The sequence below is a fragment of the Ursus arctos genome, unplaced genomic scaffold, assembly GCF_023065955.2.
Source record: "Ursus arctos isolate Adak ecotype North America unplaced genomic scaffold, UrsArc2.0 scaffold_8, whole genome shotgun sequence".
NCBI lineage: Eukaryota > Metazoa > Chordata > Mammalia > Carnivora > Ursidae > Ursus > Ursus arctos.
This window is the reverse complement of record NW_026623100.1, coordinates 51,856,253-51,878,387: the sequence shown is the minus strand read 5'-3', so window position 1 is coordinate 51,878,387 and position 22,135 is coordinate 51,856,253. Positions and strand designations below refer to the sequence as shown.

Genomic DNA, 22,135 nt, shown 5'->3' with positions numbered 1-22,135 from the left:
GTACTCCATGTTTTTGCTGAAAACTACAAAAGATCATTGCAAGAAATTTTAAGACACATAAATGGGAAGATCTCTGTTCATGTATTGGAAGACTTAATATTGTAAAGATAGCAGTACTAGCCAAACTGATCTATAAATTCAACACAATCCCTATCAGAATCTTAGCACACTATTTTGTCCCAATTGACAAGCTGATCCTGATACTCAGCGGGAAATGAAAAAGACCCAGAATGGTCAGATCACTCTTGAAAAAGGAGGACAAAGTTGGAGGACTCAGTCTTCCTGATTTGAAAACTTAATACCAAGCTACCAGGCTATAATAGTTCAGATGATATGGTACTGGTATAAGGATATATATATAAATGTTAGACTAAAATTGAGAGTTTAGAAATAAACCCTTAAACTTATGGCCAGTTGATTTTCAACAAAAGTGCCAAGACAATTCAATGGGGAAACAGTCTTCAAATGGCATTGGGACAACTGGAGATGCACATGCAAAATAATGAGTTTAGAGCCCCTGCCTCACACCATACACAAAAAATTAACTCAGAATGGATCAAAGTGTAAACTAATACTAAAACTCTTTCTAATACTAAAATTCTTATAAGAAGATAACAGCTGTAAGTCCTTATGACTTTGGATTAGAAAGTGATGGTTTCTTAGCTATAACACAGACATAAGCAATCAAAAAAGTAGATGAATTAGACTTCATCAAAATTAAAGACTTTTGTTCATCAAGAGTCACTATCAAAAAAGTGGAAAGACAACCCACAGAATGGGAGAAAATTTTTATAAATCATATCTGGTAAGGGTCTATTATTCAGAGTATATAAAAACTCTTCTGGTTCAACAGTAAAAAGCCCATTTTAAAAATAAGCAAAGATCTCAATAGATATTTCTCCAAAGAAGATACACAAATGGCCAATAAGCACTTGAAAATATGCTCAGCATCATTAGTCACTGGGGAAATACAAATCAAAGACCACAATGAGATACACTTTTCACACCCACTAGAATTGCTAGAATCAGAAAGATAGCTTTGTCTAATAACAAGTGTTGGCAAGGATGTGAAGCAGTTGGAACGCTAATACATTGTTGTTATGACTATAAAATGGTGCAGCTGCTTTGGGAAATAATTTGGCACTTCCTCAAAAGGTTAAACATAGAGTTGCCATGACCCAGCAAATCCACTCTTAGGAACCTACTCAAGAGAACTGAAAACCTGTGTCTACATAAAAACTTCTACACAAATGTTTATAGCGTTATTATTCGTAATAACCAAAAAATAGAAACAGCCTAAATGCCCATCACCTGATGAATGGATAAACAAAATATGATATATCCATTCAGTGAAATATTCAGCCAAAAAAAGAGGGAGCAAAGCACACCATGAATCAACCTTGAAAATGTGCTTATTGAAAAAAGCCAGACACTAGAGACTATTGTTATGATTCTCTTTATATGAATTGTCCAAAATAGGCAAGTTCATAGAAACAGAAAATAGATTAGTGGTAGTCAGAGGTTATGGGGAGGTGGGACTGGGGAGTGACTGCTGATGGGTATAGGTGTTTTGGGGGGATGATGAAAATGTTCTGGAATTAGTGGTGATGGTTACACAACGTTGTGAGTATACTAAAAAACATTGAATTGTAAACTATAAAAGGATGATTCTTAGGGAATGTGAATTATATTTTTAAAAGAGGAGGAAAAATATGTAATTGTTTAAGTTTTATAATCAACCCTGGAGGTAGGTCCTGTTATTATCCTCATTTTACAGATTAAGAATAGAGATTAAATAATGTTTTAGTTAATGAATGTTGGACTGGGATTCAGACTCAGGAACTTGAGTTTTCACTACACTTTATACTGTTTTAAACCCACACCATTTTTTTTTTTTTTAAGATTTTATTTATTTGAGAGAGAGCGAGCGAGCGAGTACACAAGCAGGGGGAGTGGCAGAGGGAGAGGGAGAAGCAGGTTCCCCATTGAGCAGGGAGTCTAATGCAGGACTCTATTCCAGGACCCTGAGATATGACTTGAGCCAAAGACAGATGCTTAATTGACTGAGCCACCCAGGCACCCCAACCCACACCATTCTTATACAAGTCATGGTGTGGACATTTCATTTCACAGGATTGACTGGAAATAAGGCAGAAATAAGACAAAGATGTCTGCTCTCACCACTTCTGTTCAACATTGTACTCCATGGAAACTATAAAAGATCATTGCAAGAAATTTTAAAACACATAAATGGGAAGATTTAACCACCTACACCATTCCTTTTGTTTTTCTCCTTTTGCAGATCCATTGATGAGATGAAACGGTTGGAGGAAATGTCCCATGTGTTTCAGCGTTCTGGAGTTGAACGCCACCCTCCAGAACCAAAATCACAGAGAGAAGGAAATGAAGATTCAGGGAGCAAAGAGCAGCCATGGGAAATGGTGATGGATAAGAAACACTTTAAGCTCTGGCGGCGCCCTATTACAGGCACCCACCTTTACCAGTACAGAGGTGAGCCCAGCTTGGCTGCCTTGCAGGTGTGTTCCATGATTGCCCAGATGTGTGGGACTTTTGTACTTCATACTCTAAACTGATCTGGTTGTTGCTCAGAAAATTTGCCATGATTTCCTGGTTTTTGTTTTTCTTCTCCCAGATGACAAGCATCTTAGTGTCTTCATTACTGTACTTTGCTGTAGGTTGTTCTTTGTCTTACTTTGGTATGACAATCTAGTTTGTCAATATGACGTCTAGTTTCTGAATCTGCCTTTAAGATCTTTCAGTACTCTATAATTGAAATGCAGTTAAGTGATAGGAATAAGTTTCAGTGGTGAGGGTGTGGCAGCCATCTCTTGTTCTTTCTTGTCATTCTAGTTTTTGGAACCTATACAGATGTGACACCCCGGCAGTTCTTCAATGTTCAGGTGAGTAAATTTTTCTTCCCAGATTTGGAGCTTCTAAGTCTAGAAATCCGCTTACCACTGTCCACATGAATAATTTCTTCGACTCAGAAGACATGGTTTAGTACATCCATCTATCTCTGTACCCTTCATCTCATGTCAGATAGCATCTGGGTAAACATTGGACTTAACCATTCATTGTCCAGTGGGGATGAGACCAGTTCTGTCCTCTCGCAGGGCTGTTGGGAAGATTAAATAGAGGAATGTATTTGAGTGCTTTTAGTATATTTTATAAGGCTTTATAGTTATTTTTTCCTAAATAATTTAAAGGCAAGTTACATATGTGGCCCTTTATTCCAAAATCCTTCAGTGTGTATTTCCTAAAGTTAGACATACTCTCTTAACCATGGTGTCTTTATCAAAGTCTATAAATTTAACATGGATGTAGCTCGTGTGTTATCTTCTGCTTGTATTCCCGTTTTTATCTTTTGACCCAGTGATGTCCTTTGTAGCGTTTTCCTCTTCAGTACAGATCCAGTCTGGAACATTTCCATAGTGAAGGTATTTATTTAGTAAAAATGAAGAGTATCTTTTCAAAGACTGCTTTCTTCCTTGGGGGGAAATGTATGAAAAGGGGAGATGGTCTCACCCAGAGTTGTATAAAAAAATTATTTTCCTTCCTGGATATTTCACTGTTTTGTCAGGTTTTCAGTAACTAATTGATTAAAATACCCACTAGTAATATGCAAGTGCACACTTCCCCCCACGCACTGAATTTTGCCAATTTATACTGAATTTTTGTTGGTTTGGATGTGTATGATATGTCTTATTTTGAAATTCCCTACTGACTAGTCACGCTAGAAGTTAAAAAAATATGTTACTTGCATTTCTTTGTGTGAGGTGTCTGCTCATACTTTTGGGACTTTTGTCTGTGTAAAACTTTAAAAAACTGTTTTGCCCTTACACATTTTTATCACTACCTATTTATTATATTTTCCCCAGACATGTCTATCACAGTATTTTTTTCTTATATTATCCTTTGCTTTGTCTTTTTTTTTAAAAGATTAACTTTCAAGGTAATGCTGTTGGCCTGTAAGAAAGTATTTTAAAAGACTTATTTGCAGTAAACACAGCTGTGTCTTTCACACCTTGTCACTTTTAGGTCAGGTTACTGTTTCAGAGTAAAGTCCTTGGGTCATAGGTCCAGGCATCTGGAAAAGCCTTCTGCAACTTTGTTTTGGATTTCCTGGGTCTTCATAGTCTTTTCTCTTCTGCAGCTGGATACGGAATATAGAAAAAAGTGGGATGCCCTGGTAATCAAGCTGGAAGTGATTGAGAGGGATGTGGTTAGTGGTTCTGAGGTTCTTCACTGGGTAACCCATTTTCCTGTGAGTATTTTTACTACTGTTTTTACTTCTATCACGTCCATGTGGAGCAGAATACTAATTCTGCCTATCCTTTTCTTTAGTATCCGATGTACTCCCGGGATTATGTTTATGTTCGACGGTATAGCGTGGATCAGGAAAACAATGTGATGGTGTTGGTGTCGCGGTATGTGTGGTTACCTGTGGCTCCTGCTGAGTTCCTTTAACTGTGTCCTTTATATATGTCTGGTCAGAGTTGCATGTTCTCAGTGCTGTTCTGAGTGATGCTAGGATCCCATCCATCCCAGCTAGAACATGAGTGGGCTGTGACTGGTGACCACAGTCTAGGAAGATTGAAGGGATCTGTGTAAGCTTTTCATTAAACTGTTTCTTTAGTTCCTTTGTGTTGATAATTAAAAAAAGAAGTACCCTCCTCTTCAACACGAAGCCTAGTGAGCCAGGAATCACCAAGGAAACTCACTTTGTTTTTAGAACTTAGTTTGTATTCATTCATTTTAGTGACTGTTCTGTTTTATTTTAAAAATTAGGGCCAGCTTTTTAGATTTTCCTCTTAACTATAGCTCTCATGCTGTTTTCTTATATATAGACATTACTAAGAGTTTCCTTAACTTCTTTCCTTACCAGTGCTGTGGAGCACCCTAGTGTTCCAGAGTCTCCAGAATTTGTAAGGGTCCGATCGTATGAATCCCAGATGGTTATCCGTCCCCACAAGTCATTTGATGAGGTGAGTTTTACATCATCCAAGAGATGATGTGTAGTGGCTTTGGAATTTTATCAAGGAATGCCGTTTGTCTGAACGGAGAAGGCCAGTGGTTCTCAAACTTGGCATGCATCAGAGTCCGCTGGAGCTTGTTAACATGCAGTGCTTGGGTATGGCCCAAGAAGTATTTTTAAGAAGTTCCCAGGTGAGGCTGATGCTCCTGGTTTGGGAAGCACTGCTATAGGGTGATATACCTGGAAGATCCCCCAGGACGGAGTACTAATGACCCACTGACTTCCGTGTGTGTGAGAGACAGGAAAAGACAATGGCCTGTCGTTAGCATCCTTCTTTAGGAATTGAAGGGAGCACCTTTTCCATCAAAATTTCACCTCAGTGGGCAGAACACTTAAAACCTTTCTGGACTTTTGTTTCCTTATCTGCAAAATGAGAGGGTTAGACTAACCCTCTCAGCCTTCTTTAAAATTCTCTTGACCTTTCTTTGAGAAGAATATTTCTTTCAACTTAGGGAGTGTTTTATTTTTTAGTTTTTTAGCCACATCTCTTGAGTTTACATATTGACTCCACTGGTTGCTGTTTTTAGTTGTGTTTCACTTTATAATTAAAGGCTTTGTTTCTTCCCATTACTTTTGTTTTTGAGCTGTATGAACTGTGTGCTTTAGTATGGTTTTGTTTTCAACAGGTTGTTCTATTTATACTGCCTGACGTAGGATTTTAAATATTTTAGACAGAAATGGTGGTTCCTTTCAGTCAATGTGGTGTTTGACTCTTTTTTTTAACTGGGAGATCTGTGTGTTTACTTGTGTACTATTTTTAGAGCAGTGTTTTTCAAACCTCGGATTGCTACCCCATTAATGGAAGACAAAATTAATTTAGTGCATTATGACCAGCTTTAAAAAGAAGAGAGGATACATAGAGTAGAAATCATCCCAGTGTAAGCATATTTCATGAGGCTTTTGTTTAGTTACATAAGTATGTATGAATTTGTGTAGGAGGCTGAGAGAGAGAGCTGGTTACAGTGTAAAAAGGATTATTTACAGTGTGTTATAGTTAAAAATGTTTTAAAGTCCTTGCTTTAGAAGATAGAAAAGAAGAAGCAAGGCTACTGTCCATGGCTAGTCCCCTTTAGGAAAGGGGAGCCTGGGTCAGGCTGGAGATAGTGTGGGAGGCAGACTTAGGCCTCACTTTTTTCCTTTATGTTGCTTTTGAAATTTGGACCTTTTCCATTTATTTCCTCTTTGAAAAAAACTGAGTTGAGTTCCAGCATTGCTGCCTTTAGAAACTGTGACTATGGAGCAGCTAAGGCATCGTTCAGCACCTAGCGGAGTGTGTTGCATCTAAGTAGAGACCCAGTAAATAATTTCTTTGAGCTGAGGTGGAGGAACAATAAGTTATATATATAATTCTTCTGGTATATTTGTGGCAAGCTCTTAGGGAAAGGTAAGATTTGAGTTGGTTCTTGTGAAAAGGCAGACTGGATAGAGGAAAATATGATATACCAAAGATAAGACAGGCATGAGCCATGAATATGTTCAGAGACTCACCACTTAGAAAGGAAGGTTAAGATTAGGGAGGAGTGATAAATTACATTGACCATGTACAGAGAGTACTTGAAAACCAGGCAGCTGCATTTGGACTGCTAGATGGAAAGTAGTCCTTGAGCCAAGGTATGTTGTTTTACTTCTTATTAGGGAAAATTTGAAATGTATATGAAAGGTAAAGAAGTAGGGTGTAGTATAATGAACCTTCTGTATCCGTCCCCAGCTCCAATAGTGATCAACTCATGGCCATACTTGTTTTATCTGTACCCTTTCTTGTCCCTTTTCCTGCTATCCTGCTTATTTTAAAGCAGTTTCTAGTTTTGCTATAGAAGAAACCATAGAAGAATTCTTCTGTGGATATACTTCAGTATTTATCTTGAAAAGATTTTTGAAAACATAACTTCAGTGTCCTAATAATCCCTAATATCAAATAATCTAGTTAGTGTTTGAATTTTCCTGATTGTGAAATTTTTTTGGAGTTGGTTTATTTGAATCAGGACCCAAATATGATCCAGATATTGATTCAGTATCTTGAGTCTTGAGTCTTTTGAAGTAAGTTTCCTTTTTTCTTTCTTTTCTTTTTTTCTTTCTTTTTTTTGCAATTGTATTTTTTGAAAAAGTAGGGTTCTTTGTTCTGGATCTTGATGATTGTGTACACCCGGTAGTATCCATAGTGTCATTTAACGTGTTCCTCTGTCCCCTGCCTGTATTTCCTGGGTATTGGTAGTTACCGATCAAGCCTGAGGCTTAAACAGATTCAGGTTGTTGGTTGTTTTGGGCAAGACCACTTTATTAGAAGGCAAGTGATGTTTGATTGTCTCTTTCTTTGTAAATTTAGAAATGATTGATTATTGCTCAGATTCATTATTTCATTAGTGGTATAACAAAATGCTGATTCTGTAATTCCTTCATTTTTTTCCACTTATTAAAATACATTAAGGAAAAATTTTCTCACTGTTTGTATTCCTTTAGTTTACATAGGAAAGGGAAATAAGAGAAATGGTTGATTTGTTTCCTTTATTTATGAGTTTCAAAATAATTCTTTCAACCAGGGATCTTCAAAGGTTAAGTTTTGTTTTTGTTTTAAAGAAATATCTTAGTCTTTGCTATGGAAGAACCAGTAGAAGACTTGTATAGATATTTCAGTTTTTAACATGTTTGGTTCGTTTTAATCCATTACAGTTATTCTTATTGAGACTCAAATTGTCCCAGTTTGGCCATTAGGAGCCTCCTCTTAACTGGCTCGAGTCCTTTTGACTTAACCTCAGGGGTTCCCTTGTTTTCTGATGTTATAAGATGTCCCAGGTTTATCTTGTATAGTTTTAGCTGTAAACCTGGAAATTAGCATTTTGTTAGGGAGCCCTGGTTCCATTTAAGATGTCATTTAAATTAAACCAGGATTTGGTGGAGCATGCGACTCTTGATCTCGGGGTTGTAAGTTCACTCTTTAGGCACGCCTGGGTGGCTCAGTCAAGTTAAGCATCTGACTCTTGATTTCAGCTCAGTTCATGATCTCAGGGTCATGAAATTTAGCCCGGCCTCAGACTCTGTGCTCAGCAGGGAGTCTACTTGAGATTCTCTCTCTCTTCCTCTCTCTCAAATAAATAAATCTTAAAAAATAAAATAAAAAATTTAGGGGCGCCTGGGTGGCACAGCTGTTAAGCGTCTGCCTTCGGCTCAGGGTGTGATCCCGGCGTTACGGGATCGAGCCCCACATCAGGCTCCTCCACTATGAGCCTGCTTCTTCCTCTCCTACTCCCCCTGCTTGTGTTCCCTCTCTCGCTGGCTGTCTCTATCTCTGTCGAATAAATAAATAAAAAAAATCTTTAATAAAAATAAAAAATTTAATCTTTAAAAATAAACAAATAGGATTACTCAGAGCTGTTGGCTTTCTCATTGTCTTTAGGCCTTTTCAGAAGCTAGAACTAAGTAATAAATGTTGCTTATTTATTTTAAAGATAAATCCTAAGCTCATGCTAACATTTTTAGTTCATATTTCAGATTGGAGGGTTTTATTTATATTTTATATCTTACATCTATCATCTTTTTCTGTGCTGGACAATTCAACTCTCAGTTCATCACCTGAACATAACTACTCATTTGCTTTAACTTGAAATACGCACACACCAGCCTCAGAATAATACCACCAAGATCACCAGTGCTGTGGTGATTTAAAATTTGTGTTTTTTTATCCTTAGGATGTGTACACAGTGTACAAAATACTGAGTTTTAAAGCTACTTGAAATAGGTGCTCTCTTTGTGCTTTTTCCTTCCAACTCAGTTCATAGTTAGGTTCCCTGTTTTCTATTTTACTTTTCGATTTTTAGATACTGCTTTTTAAATTTAATTCTGTTTTATTAAATTATGAAAAAACTTACCCTTCCAAAATCAAATCTATAAAATAAGAACTATTCAGAGTGATTTTGCTTATATCTTTGTTTCTTCTTCCAATGGGTAATCATTGTTTTTGATTGGTTTCCTTTTTTAAAATATAAGCAGTGGTGGATGAGAACCCAGGTCTCTTGACTTCCCAGTCCACGTGTTTCATAAAAGAATATTTATAAAAGAATAAAGTCTTTTGTATGTACTAAATCATTTAGTCTTTTAAGATTTTATTTATTTATGTGACAGAGAGACAGCCAGCGAGAGAGGGAACACAGCAGGGGGAGTGGGAGAGGAAGAAGCAGGCTCCCAACGGAGGAGCCCGATGTGGGACTCAATCCCGGAACACCAGGATCACGCCCTGAGCTGAAGGCAGACGCTTTAACGACTGCGCTACCCAGGCGCCCCTAAATCATTTAGTCTTATAGCCAGCCTTTGTGGTGGATACTGTTAAGTTTCCACTGTACGGGTTTTACCTCCTTTTTTTTTTTTTTCTTTAAGATTATATTTATTTATTTGTCAGAGAGAGCACAAGCAGGGGGGAGCGGCAGGCAGAGGGAAAAGCAGGTTCCCCTCTGAGCAAGGAGCCCAACGCAGGACTCAGTCCCAGGACCCTGGGATCATGACCTGAGCTGAAGGCAAATGCTTAACCGACTGAGCCACCCAGGCGTCCTTCTCCTTTCTCTTTACTTCCATGGTATTCATTCTGTATCTCTGTTACGGGATCTGTTAGTTGAAAGCTCTTGAGGGCAGGGACTAGCACATGTTTGTTTGCTCTAAGTACCTAGCACAGTGCCGGACACGAAGCAGACATTTAAATATATGTTGAGGAAGTGAATAAAAGATTGAACAATTCATTCAGGGAAAAAAGAAGATGGACTTTGGAGTAAAAGCATGGGAATTTAAAGTTGTAGTTCTCCCACCTGAAGTTGGGGCTAGTCTGCTTTAAAAAGTGCGACATAAAAGGGGTTATCTCTTAACCCTTTGGGTGGAGCATAGTTGGTTCACATCTTTACTAGGATCAAGAAACCTGGAAATCTCCTTAATTCCCTGTCCTTCACTATAATAGGCAGTGAGAGGGCTGAGCCAAAAAGAGTGGGTGCATAGGCCCTGCAGTCAGAATTTTGGGTTTATCTTGGCTGTCATTGAGTATATAGGTGACCTTGGGCTAAGTTACTTAACTTCTTAGTGCTCAGTTTCCTCCTCTGTAAAATGAGGTAACAGTACCTACATTATAGGATTATTTCAGGTTGGAAGCAGTTCACTGTTAAGTGCTCTATAAATGTTCGCTGTTATTAGTCATAGTAGTAGTAGAATTTATACCATTTTGGTAAAGATTAAGACCTTTAAACATTTGAGGGTATGTGTTGGAATTTTCAAGACCACCCCACGTTTGAAAATTCACTAGAAGGACTCATAGGACTCCGCATATAGTCGTACTCATGACTAAGATGTATTGTAGTCATGTAGTAAGGATACAGAGCTGCATCATAAGGGAAGAGACAGGCAGAATCTGTAGGAATCCACGTGTAGGCTTCCTCCTGCTCTCTCTCTCTCTCTCTCTCCTGTGGGAGGTCACACAGAGCACATTCTCCTTCCAGCAGCAAAAATAGAGCAACATGTCTGTGATAGTTCTGCCCAGAGAAGCTCATTAGAGGCTCGGCACCCAAGATTTTTATTGAGGGCTGGTCACATAGGGATGCTCTGCATAGCACATATCAAAATTCCAGATGCACCAGAAAGAAAGCAGGTATTCAGCATAAACTGTAGTGTTTGCACGAACAGACAAGACATAGGGAGCCACTCTTACCAGTTCACTGTTGACTGGGAATGTTCCGGGAGCCAATTTCCCAGACACCACCTGAGGGCCAACCTTGCAGGCTGGCCTTTCTATGGATAGCAACCTGTGCAGTCTTCAGTATTAACTCTTTTTTTTTTTGCACAGGGTAAAAAAACGGCACTGTCTGCCCCAGAATCAGATCATGATTATTCTGTGGTACTGGATATGGAAGGTATGGTAGGTAATCCAAATATCATTATTTTTGCTTTTTTTTCTTTTCCAGAATGGCTTTGACTACTTGTTGACATACAGTGACAATCCCCAGACTGTGTTTCCTCGTTACTGCGTTAGTTGGATGGTTTCCAGTGGTGAGTGGGTACTTGTATACAGGGCCTGGAACCTGGGTTGAGCATTTTGCTTTTCTCTAGCTCTAAATGGCAAGCAAGAGGATTAGTGCTTGTCTCATGGGAGCACTGTTGGAGAAATTAGACATCCTTCCAAGCCCGTTCTTGAATATTATGAAGATACCGAAGCCTCCAGCTGGACTTTTGAGGGATAAAAACTGTGGAGTCCCAGAAAGCAACATGTGCCCAGAAGGGAATTTTGAGAACATTTGCTTAATTCCTTAAATATGGACTGTGTATATGAATGCACTTGAACAATTTTTCTTCTAAGATAGTATTGGAGGCCATAAAATCTAGTGTAGAAAATGTGGTCATTATAGGATAGTATTCTGGAAAGAGGGGCCACCATGTGTCTTGACAAAGGCTATACATCACAGCCGTAACTGCACCTTTTCCTTCTGATTCCTTGTTTTAAAAAGCATCTTCATGTGATTTTCTTTCTTCTGCTTCTCTGTGGGCAGCTTATGACAAATACCTCAGGAGGAGAATGGAAAGATTAGGTGTTTGTCTTTGATATTTGTCTAAATAAAATGGGCAGATATTTAGGCTATGCTACTGATAGGTGATATATATATATATATATTTATTTATTTATTTATTTTAAGATTTTATTTAGTTGAGAGAGAGAGAAAGCATGCGCAGGGGGGAGGGAGAGGGACAAGCAGACTCCCTGCTGAGCAGGGAGCCCAATGCCAGACTGGTTCCCAGGACCCCTGGACCATGACCCAAGCCGGAGGCAGACGCCCAAACCACTGAGCCACCCAGGCATCCCTGATAAGTGATATTTTAATCACCTAAAAGCCTTTGGGAATTTATTTGGCTTGATTGGTACCCCTTTTCAAAGGATCTCAGAAGTCATGGATTGTTTTCACTCCCCATACATTTTGGGAGGCAACTATAACTCACAGCTTGTCAATCAGGCTGTGATCTCTGTAAGAAGAAGTTGGCTCTCTACCATGAGAAATAGGCCATCTAATTTTGATCCTACTGTTGGTTTGTATTTCAGCCTACCCAAATTTCCCTCTCTCCCACCAGGCATGCCAGATTTCCTGGAGAAGCTGCACATGGCCACTCTTAAAGCCAAGAACATGGAGATCAAAGTAAAGGACTATATCTCGTCTAAGCCTCTGGAAACCGGTAGTGAAGCCAAGGCTACCACCCCGTCTTCCGAGCGGAAGAATGAGGGTAGTTGTGGCCCTGCCCGGATCGAGTACGCTTGAAGGGCTTTGGGATAAGAAGGGACAGGCTGCTTCTAGCCCTGTCTCAGTCCCTTATCTGCTACAGAACAGGGACATGTATTAGAAGGCGTCTGCTGTAACCACCAGTGCAAGATAACTCAGTAACTGGTGTCCGATTTCATTCAGAGCCCTTTTTGCTCTTTATCAAAACAGAAGAAGGAGGCATCCATGGGGGCGTTGTCATATTCTCAGGCCAAGCATCTTGCAATTCAGTATTTCACTGAGCTAATCTGGAACAAACCTCTCACCTCAGGCCAAAAGGGGACAACTTCTTTTTGCTTCCTCTGAGTAGTTTCCTCTGCCAACATTCCAGTTCCCACCGTCGGTTCTGCAGCACTTGGGATTTCCTTCAGTTCTGAAGGTCCAACTGGAAAGTGCAGTTGGCTGGTTGAGTCTTTAATGAGGGGTCATTGGGAGTGCTCTTGGTAACAGTTTTAGTATTTAATGGATGTGAACTGTTGTTTGGCAGTGTAAGTGCCTTGTCCTCACCCTGCTTCTATCTTTAGGGACATCAAATTTGTACCAAGAAATTTCTCTCTGCCTCCCATATACCACCCCATTGACTCCCCCTACCCAAAGTGTTTCCTTTGCATTGGCCAGTTCTTCTGTATTCATGCACTATATTAATTCGGATCATCGCCTCCTTCCTTAGCTCATTCACGAGGAATACTTGGAAATGAGTCCTTTCAGATGGTAGCTTTCTGTGTCATCAGTGTTTCGATAGGGTTGATGGCAATGCTCAAAACATCACACTTCAGGTTGTTGGTTCTTTTTTTTTTTTTCGAACCTTTGTGTCAAGTAGGAATAGGGAAGTGGAATAGGATTTCTCCATAGTCCCACTGTATAGAAAATACTGTTTTGATTCAGGCATTATTTTTCAAACTTCAGGTTTGACTGGATGCTGAGGACTTGTCCATCTTGGAAGGCTAAAGGCAGAGGAATGGGGGTTGGGCCACTTCCTTGGAGCTCTCAGAGCTATAGACAAGCCATGTGAACAAATAGATGTAATCTTGCCCCAAATGCTAATATAATGGAGATGTGGTTTATGTGACCCTCTCGTTCCTCTGAAAAATTTTTCTTCCTCTCTTCAGAATAAAAATGAAAGCAAACTACGCTCTTTGGATAAAGTCACAATCAGATGGTATCAGTTTGGCCTGGCTGGTTTTGTTTTGGTCATGCTGCCATCTGACAGGAGAATAGGGATCAAGTTTTCAATACTCCCTCTTTTTTCCCTAGAATTTAAATGGCTGGATTTTTCCCTTTTTCCCCCACTTGCTACCCTTTTGTGTTGAAAAGGGGATCTAAGCCTCAAACTGATTTAAACCCCTTGACATTTTTGTTGCCTGTTAAGTTTTGTGCCAAGGAAATAACTGCCCCCATCTTTCTTGTCTTGCCTTCTCTGAGTGGTTGGCAGAACAGAGAGATACATCGAGCAATCCCAACTTCTTTTTCATTGATCATTTCTCTCTTCTCATCCCCAGGACTTGACAGAAGCCAGGGAAAGTTTCCCTGGGTTACGTCTGAACTTAGCACCTGTGATTGTCGGGGTACGGATGGGTATGGGCAAGAGTGTGTGAGTGCACAGGTGTTAAGGTGCTGTGTTGCTCATGATCTGATTTTTGGCAACTTGACTCTGTACTTGGGGTCAGTCTGTACAGTTACTTATGTCATTGTAATGATTTCACTTCTAACTGTGACATTTTTATCAAATGTGTGAATAAATATATAAAGATTGGTACAAAAGAGTGTTTGTCTTTGGACATATGGTGGTGGGAAATTTTGTATATTGGGCTTATTGTTTCTTCCTAATCAGAAAGTTGAAGAGTGTTTCTACTTAGGGTTGGCACATGGAAGTAGCAGGGTGTGGTCTTCTTTGGTAGGGGCTGACACAACTAACCACTTTGCCTTGACCGTGAGCCCTTTCAGGTGACCAGTTTGGCAACTGAAGACAAACCGTATGTTCCCATTTCCTTGTCTTGATCTACTAACCCATATCCTTTGCTTTTAAAGAAGGATCAACTTGAGGAAATAGTGTTTGAGCTTTGCTGATAGTGAAACTTGGGAGGAAACAAGGAAAGGAGATTTGAGCAAGCCAGATCTAGTGTAGGAGGTAGACCAGGGCTCTGGCTAGGGAGGGAGGGTGGTGAGCTCAAACCCCACTTCGCTTGGTGGGAAGTATGGTCGGTCACACAGGCAGTTTTGCTAAAGTGTCAGTTTGTTGCAAGGCAATTGATACGTGAGAGACACTTCAGAGCATAACCTGAATTTTGAGTTGGCAAAATTGGGTGATTCTGCCTGTGGGGAACAATAAGTGCACACAAATGTACACCTGAACTATTAAAACTCTTTTCTCCAGATTGTTCTAAAATAATCACTGGAAAGCCATCTCTACTTGTAGATTACTTGTTAGATGTTGTAATGCTTATGGGTGCACATGTGTCTGTATAACCTTAAATTTGGAAAGTTGGTGGTTCTGGCCTCCATCCTGCTGTGGAGGCCTGTGCACGTGGCATCCCTGACGTGGTTCTCCAGGCTCTGTATTAACACTTCACTGAGAAGCACCTGGGTTCTGAGAGCAACATTTCCATTGTTGGACAGCTCTGTCTTTCAGGAAGTTCTTAATATGGAGACTAAATGTGCCACCTCTACGTCTACCAGTGGGTCAAGTAGGTCAAGCCCTGTCTTTGGAGCGACACAAGGAAAACGTTTCCATGGGATAGTACTTCACATTCTTGAAGACCACACTTATGTGACCCTAACCTTTTCCCAGGCTTTGTCACCAGCTTCAAAAGTCCTCCCAACTCTATTTTGAAAAATTGAAAGTAATAAAACCTTGTATACCCTTTCCCTGCTAGCGTTGCTGGTTGTTAACTTGCTATGGTGTGTGCTTTGTCTTTATATATATACTTTGCTGTGGACTGAACTGTGTCTCCCTAAGATTCATATGCTGAAGTCCTCATGCCCAATGTAATAGTGTTGGAGATGGGGCCTTTGGGAGGTGACTAGATTTAGATGAGGTCATGAGGGTGGAACCCTCCATGATAGGATTAATCCCTTTATAAGAAGAGACACCAGAGATTTGCTTGTTCTCCCTCTCCACCATTGTGAGGACACAAGCTATCTGTCGGCAAGCCTGGGAGAGTGTTCTCACCAGGAACAGAATTGGGCAGCATCTTGATCTTGGCCTTTTAGCCTCCAAAACTGTAAGAAATAAAGTTGTGTTGTTTAAGCTACCCAGTCTATGGTATTTTGTTATGGTAGCCTGAATAGTTTTCATGACCTTTTGAAAATAAGTTGCAAACATCACAATATTTCACTCCTAAACAAAGTGTGCTTTTTTACAGTAATGATGTTCTTTGTAACCATACTAACTAGTAGCACATAAATAACATAATATCTAATATTTGTTTTTTTATTTTTTAGAGAGTACAAGTGGGAGAGACAGAGGGAGAGAGTTTTGTTTTTGTTTTTTTTTAGAGGGAGAGAGTTTTAAGCAGACTCCACACTGAGCGTGGAGCCCGATGTGGGGCTTGATCTCACATTCCTGAGATCATGACCTGAGCTAAAACCAAGAGTTGGATACTTAATGGACTGTGCCACCCAGGTGTCCCTTAATACCTAATTCAGTCCATATTAAAATTTACCCAGTTGTCCCCCAAATGACTTACAGCATTCCCCGCCCCCCCACCAAATCCAGGATCCAGTTAAATATCCTGTGTTATGCTAGTGGCTACATCAACAGTAGCCTGCCCTTTATTCGTAATATAGCTTCCTGGGTGATTTAGATAGTATGGTGTGGTGCAGTGGTTCTCAAACTTGACTGTACCTGGGAGCTTTAAAAATTACCATGCCGAGGTCTCACCCCAGACCAATTACATCAGTATTGCTGAGGGTTTAAGTATTGAATGTTAATGCAAACAAAAGATTTAAAAATAAATTAGGCTACAATCTCTTTCCATTTGCACACTTGGAATATGGGCTAAGATGTCATTAATTTGTCACCAGTCTTGTCACACTGTTGATCCCAACATAGGGCTTGGGATCAGCTAATAATAGCCACTGTTACTGAGCACTTGCAGTGCCGGACGCCATGCCTCATGCTTTTGTGCAGGATCTCATCTAATCTTGCCACAGCTCTGAGTATGTAGCTATCTTTGTTTTATAAGCAAGGAAATGGCATCAGAGTTTAAGGAATTCTCACACACAGGAAGTGACAGAGCCAGGAAGCAGACCCAGCTTTGAGCTCTCCAAAGACCCCTCTAGCAGCATGTCTTCACACTTAGGTTAGTTTCTCATAAATGCTGTCACTCTAGATTCCTTCCCAGGATGGTTGACTTATTTTGGAACCTGGACCATAGGCTTTCTTATCCATTCTTGTTAAATTTTGTATGATTTAAGCCTTCTTACCCACTGGTTCCACCAGCCAGTTGCTAATTGGTGGTACTGTTTTTTTGGAGTATCAGAAGCATAAATAATCTTTCTTTCCTTGAAACTTAAGGATATATACATACCACTGCCATGACATATGGGCTAATGTAAAGGTAAAGGGTGGTATTCTTGTGGACATCTTGAGGTAGTGTTTTCTAAAAATGTTTAATTACAAAGTAACCAGTCTCTGTACTCAGCATGGTAGAACAGGAGTCGAAATTCCTTTCAGAATGAAAAATTCTTTATAAAGTCTGACAACTCTGATTTCTAATAAACTTGAAAAAATTACAGCATGTGGATGGAAGTGATTTTTTTTTTTCCCCTTAAAATTTTAAGTAATCTCAATGTTGGGCTTGATCCCAGGATCCTGAGATCATGACCTGAGCCAAAATGAAGAGTCAGCTGCTTAACCGACTGAGCCACCCAGGCATCCCTGGAAGTGATCTTAATGTAAAATGTATTTGTTCCTACAAACCTCAGTGGGTACTTGATTGAGCAACTGTCACAGTTGCTTTTAATAACCTGATAGTTGGTTCTGGTCCACAAATGCAATTAAAATTTTTTTCAGACAACTTAGAAATGACCTAACATTAGCATCTACTTTAAAAGAGCCTAACCATACCTAAAAAGGTAGGGTGGCTGCTTGAAAGTAGTAATACTGGTGTTTTTATGGTTTATGCATTTTATCATATCTTAAGACTCTGCTGTGTGTGAGTTAGGATTCTGTTCAGCCTCGAGGAACAAACCCACAATATGACTGAAGCAAAACTAATGTTCTCTTGCAAACAGCCAGTCCAGGGCTGGTATCGTAGCTTTGCAGTCTTTCCAGACCCAGGCTTCTGCTATCTTGTCCCACCTTCAACATATGGGGGTCATACCATTGTTGCATCTGAATCTCTGAGGGTGAGATCCAAGTATTGTGTTCTATTTCAATGTTTTTCCTAAAATGTGGTGCCCAGGACTGGACCTGATTCCGTTCCCTGGCAGGTGAGCACCGTGAGGACAGTCTGCTCATTGCCTGCTGAGTCCCCAGTGCCTCGGTGGGGCCTGCTCCGCTTCCAGCCATCCTGTCTGTGTTTCCCTGGTGGAAAGGAGGGTACGGGAAAAGAGAATGTCCCTTCCCTTGAGGAATGCCACACTGTTCCTGCTTATAGACCAGTGGCCAGAACTTCATCAAAAGACCGTACCAAGCTATTGAGAAATAGTCTATACTTGGAGCAGGCATGTGCCCAGTTAAAATTCAGAGATGATTTTGCTGAGGAAGAAGGAGAGAAAGGAAATGGGCAACTGGCAGGTTTTGCCAAAAAAAATAGCTAAAACATACTTCAAAGACTGGATTCATGGGGCGCCTGGGTGGCTTAGTGGGTTAAGCGTCTGCCTTCAGCTCAGGTCATGATCCCAGGGTCCTGGGACTGAGTCCCCCGTCGGGTTCCCTGCAGCAGGTTCCCTGCCCTCCTCCTCTTTCTGCCTGCCACTCCCCCTGCTCTCTTTATCTAAATAAAATCTTCAAAGACTCTGGATTCAGTTGAGGCAGAAATGCCAGTTCGTTTGCTAGGGCTGTTACAACCACAAATAGAGTGGCTTGAGCAAAGAAATGTACTGTTTCGCAGTTTTGAAGGCTGGAAGTCCGAGATCAAGGTGTCCACAGGGTTGGTCCCTTCTGAGGGCTTTGAGGAAGAATCCACCCCAGGCCTCTCTCCCAGCTTTTGGTGCTTGGTGGCAATCTGTGGCATTCTGTGGCTTGTAGATACACCCCAATCTCTGCCTTCATGTCCACGTGGTATTCTCCCTGTGTGCACCTGTCTACGTCCAAATTTTCCCTTTTTTTTTTTTTTTAAAGATTTTATTTATTTATCTGACAGAGATAGAGACAGCCAGCGAGAGAGGGAACACAAGCAGGGGGAGTGGGAGAGGAAGAAGCAGGCTCATAGCGGAGGAGCCTGATGTGGGGCTCGATCCCACAACGCCGGGATCACGCCCTGAGCCGAAGGCAGACGCCTTAACCGCTGTGCCACCCAGGCGCCCCTAAATTTTCCCTTTTTTAAGGATACCAGTCACATTGGATTAGAGGCCCACTCAGTTCAAGTATGACCTCATCTGGTTTTTTTTTAACATTTTATTTTTAAGTAATCTCTATAACCAACATGAGGCTCAAACTCAACTCCGAGATCAAGAGTTGTATACTCTACTGACTTGTATTAACCTGATCTTAACCTAATTAATCACGTCTGCAATGACACTGTTTTGAAATATAAGGTCACATTCTGTGGTCTGGGGGCTGGGACTTCAACACGTGAATTTTGAGGGGACACAATTTAATTTATAACAAGGGAAAATCACCCAGAACTCAATTTAAGAATGACTTTCCAAAAAAAATGGCCCTGAATGGAGTCCATAAAGGCTTCCCAGCCTGGCGACAGTCACCTGTCCTGTAGCTTCCCTGTGGCAGCAGCAGGGGGCAGGGCTGCACCGCCTGCGAGGAGCCTCTTCTTTCTTTGCCCGTGGCTGCTGGAAGGATTTTACACCTCCTACAAACCGACAGGTCAGTGTGGGCCTATTTGGGCACCACTACCCCTCCCTCAAAGCTTTGATGGGCATCAAGACCTATGAATAAACAAGAGAGGAAGTGGGTCAGGTGATCACAACCTGTGCGGGTATAGATAGTAGGTTGGTGGGAAGAGGAGGCTGAGTGCAAGTGGGACATCCACAGGCTCCCTGCCAGGGGTTTGTGCATGGGAGAGGGAGGGAGGCGGAGATGAAGGGGCAGCAGCTTTGATGTGCAGCTTCCTCCCTGACAGCCTTTCTGCTCCTGGTGGCCAGTCCAGCTCCCAGTCTAAGGAGGTAGGTCAGCACCTCCAGGGCCGGCCAGGGCTGGTGGGCTAAGCCGAGGACCCACCGCTTTTGGTACAATTCCTGCATTTCCTGATATAACTATTTTATTTTATTTAAAGATTTTATTTTCATTCCAGTTAGTTAACATACAGTATCATATTAGTTTCTTCCTGTTACAATTCTTTGTTTGCTGTATTTCTGTGCCTAGGAAAGAAGGCATGATATTCAGCAAGGAATTACTGAAGACCCACTATGTGCCTAATGAGTTTCAAAAGATTGATGAAGCAGCTGGGGAATCAACACTGAAGTAGACGGAATTAAACAGTCCAGCACGGAGGACCGAGGGAGTGTCAGTTTGGTGTGGGGAGGACAGGCCCGGCCGGGGTGAAGTGGGACTCCATGAAACCTGCGAACAGTCTGGAGCCTATGTGTCATGCTGATTCATCTCTGAGAACATTCTTGACACTCTTTCAGATTTTTGCCTTCATATTCTTTTGTTTCTCAAAGTAATAAATATGTGATTAAAAAGGTAGGGGCGCCTGGGTGGCGCAGCGGTTAAGCGTCTGCCTTCGGCTCAGGGCGTGATCCCGGTGTGAAGGGATCGAGCCCCACATCAGGCTCTTCCACTATGAGCCTGCTTCTTCCTCTCCTACTCCCCCTGCTTGTGTTCCCTCTCTCGCTGGCTGTCTCTATCTCTGTCGAATAAATAAATAAAATCTTAAAAAAAAAAGGTAAGGCATTTATTTTATACATAAAACTATAAAGAAAAATTATTCGTAATCCTTACATGCCAGAGAATCAGTGTATTTTTCTATACTTATATATGTAAGTAACATTGTTTTGAAGTTTTATCTAAGCATTTGTCTTTTTTTTTTTGAGATTTTTTATTTATTTTGAGAGAGAGAGAGAACACAAGCAGGGTGGGGGGAGGGGAGGAGCAGAGGAAGAGAGAGAAGCAGACTCCCCACTGAGCAGGGGCGGGGGGGGGGGGGGCTCAATCCTACAGGGGCTCTATCTGAGGAGTTGGAGCTCATGACCTGAGCTGAAGGCAGATGCTTAACCAACTGAGCCACCCAGGTGCCCCATATCTAAGCATTTGTGCACATAGTTTAAAAAGTCACATAGTTCTTATTAAGCTTGTTGTGAAACCCTCTACCCTACCATTTCCCCTCCCAGGACAGCCAGTATCATCCCTCATGGGGATTATATTGGCCTTTTCCTCTAGGTCTCTAAATAATACGCTATTATCACCATATGTGGACTTTTCATTTTAGGCGTTATATAAAAATTCCTCTCTCCCTTCTCCCTCCTCCACTCTTCCCATTGCCTCATCTCCCAAAGAAGTTATATCAAATTTTACAGCATTACTTAGCGTTTATGTTGTTCTGAGCATGAAAATGGTATGGTATTCACAGGCGACAAGACACTACAACCACTTCTTTCTTGCACCCCTCATTATTTTCGCCTAGAGGGAGTACTTGGTTTCTCATCTGCTTCATTTGTTGTGTTCTTTTTCTTTTTCCTAAGATTTTATTTATTTATTTTAGAGAGAGAGAGCATGAAGGGGGCGGGGGGCGAGGGGCAGAGGGAGAGGGAGAAGCAGACTCCTCGCTGAGCAGGGAGCCCCATGTGGGGTTCCATCCCAGGACCCCGAGATCATGACCTGAGCTGAAGGCAGTGGCTTAACTGACTGATCCACCCAGGCGCCCCGTTTGTTGGGTTCTTACCACAGATTCAGCCCCACCCTCTGTGCCAACTGTGAGCTCTTGATATGCCGCCAGAATAGGTACTAACAGCTTCTCCTCCCAGGAGAGGGCTGAGCAGGTGGTGCTGCCCTTGGTGCCCACCTGGAGCTGGAAGATCTCCTTTCCCCTTCTCCCTGGGATTCCTTCCATGTCCATGCCCTGTTCTCTGCATCCCTTTCTTCCTCGGTCTTATTTTCCTCCACAATTGTCAAAGGAGAATGGGTACACAAAAGGTAAACATTTTCAGATCCTCACATGCTGGATAAATCAGCCAAGTACAGTAAGACCAGTTGGCAGTAGTTTTCCTTTAGAATTTTGGCCAAGTCTGAAGATGTTTTGATTCCTGATCTTTTATCTGTGACGTGCAGCCTCCCTGCTCCTCCGGCCACCAAGCGTGAGAGATCTCCTTGTTCCTGGTATTCCGTCTCACTTGTTTTTATCTAGTGTGCTATCAAGGGCCCTCATTTGTCAATTCACGTCTTTCAATTCTGGAGAATTTTCTTGAATTTCATTTTCCTTCTCTCTTTTGGCTCTTCTGCTGTTCAAATGGCCCATCACCTAAATGTCCTCTCATTTTCTTATCTTTCTTCTCCTGGTTTTTTGTTTTGTTTTGTTTTAAGATTTCATTTATTCATTTGACAGAGAGCACAAGCAGGGGGAACAACAGGCAAAGGGAGAGGGAGAAGCAGGCGCCCCACTGAGCAAGGAACCTGACGCGGGACTCGATCCCAGGACCCTGGAATCATGACCTGAGCAGAAGGCACTCTTATCTGACTAAGCCACCC

The 22,135-nt window shown here is 41.3% G+C and overlaps 1 protein-coding gene across 1 annotated transcript in view; it reads left to right on the top strand.

Moving 5' to 3' along the window:
- The window catches only part of STARD7 (StAR related lipid transfer domain containing 7), a 29,423-nt gene extending 15,335 nt beyond the window's left edge, over positions 1-14,088 (top strand). Inside the window, exons 2-8 of the mRNA XM_026479884.3 lie at positions 2,303-2,511; positions 2,872-2,921; positions 4,175-4,285; positions 4,366-4,448; positions 4,907-5,006; positions 10,987-11,071; positions 12,143-14,088. Coding sequence (XP_026335669.1) covers positions 2,303-2,511; positions 2,872-2,921; positions 4,175-4,285; positions 4,366-4,448; positions 4,907-5,006; positions 10,987-11,071; positions 12,143-12,327 — 823 coding nt within the window. The 3' untranslated portion in view covers positions 12,328-14,088. The remainder of the gene's footprint in view (positions 1-2,302; positions 2,512-2,871; positions 2,922-4,174; positions 4,286-4,365; positions 4,449-4,906; positions 5,007-10,986; positions 11,072-12,142) is intronic.
- The last annotated feature ends 8,047 nt before the right edge of the window (positions 14,089-22,135 follow it).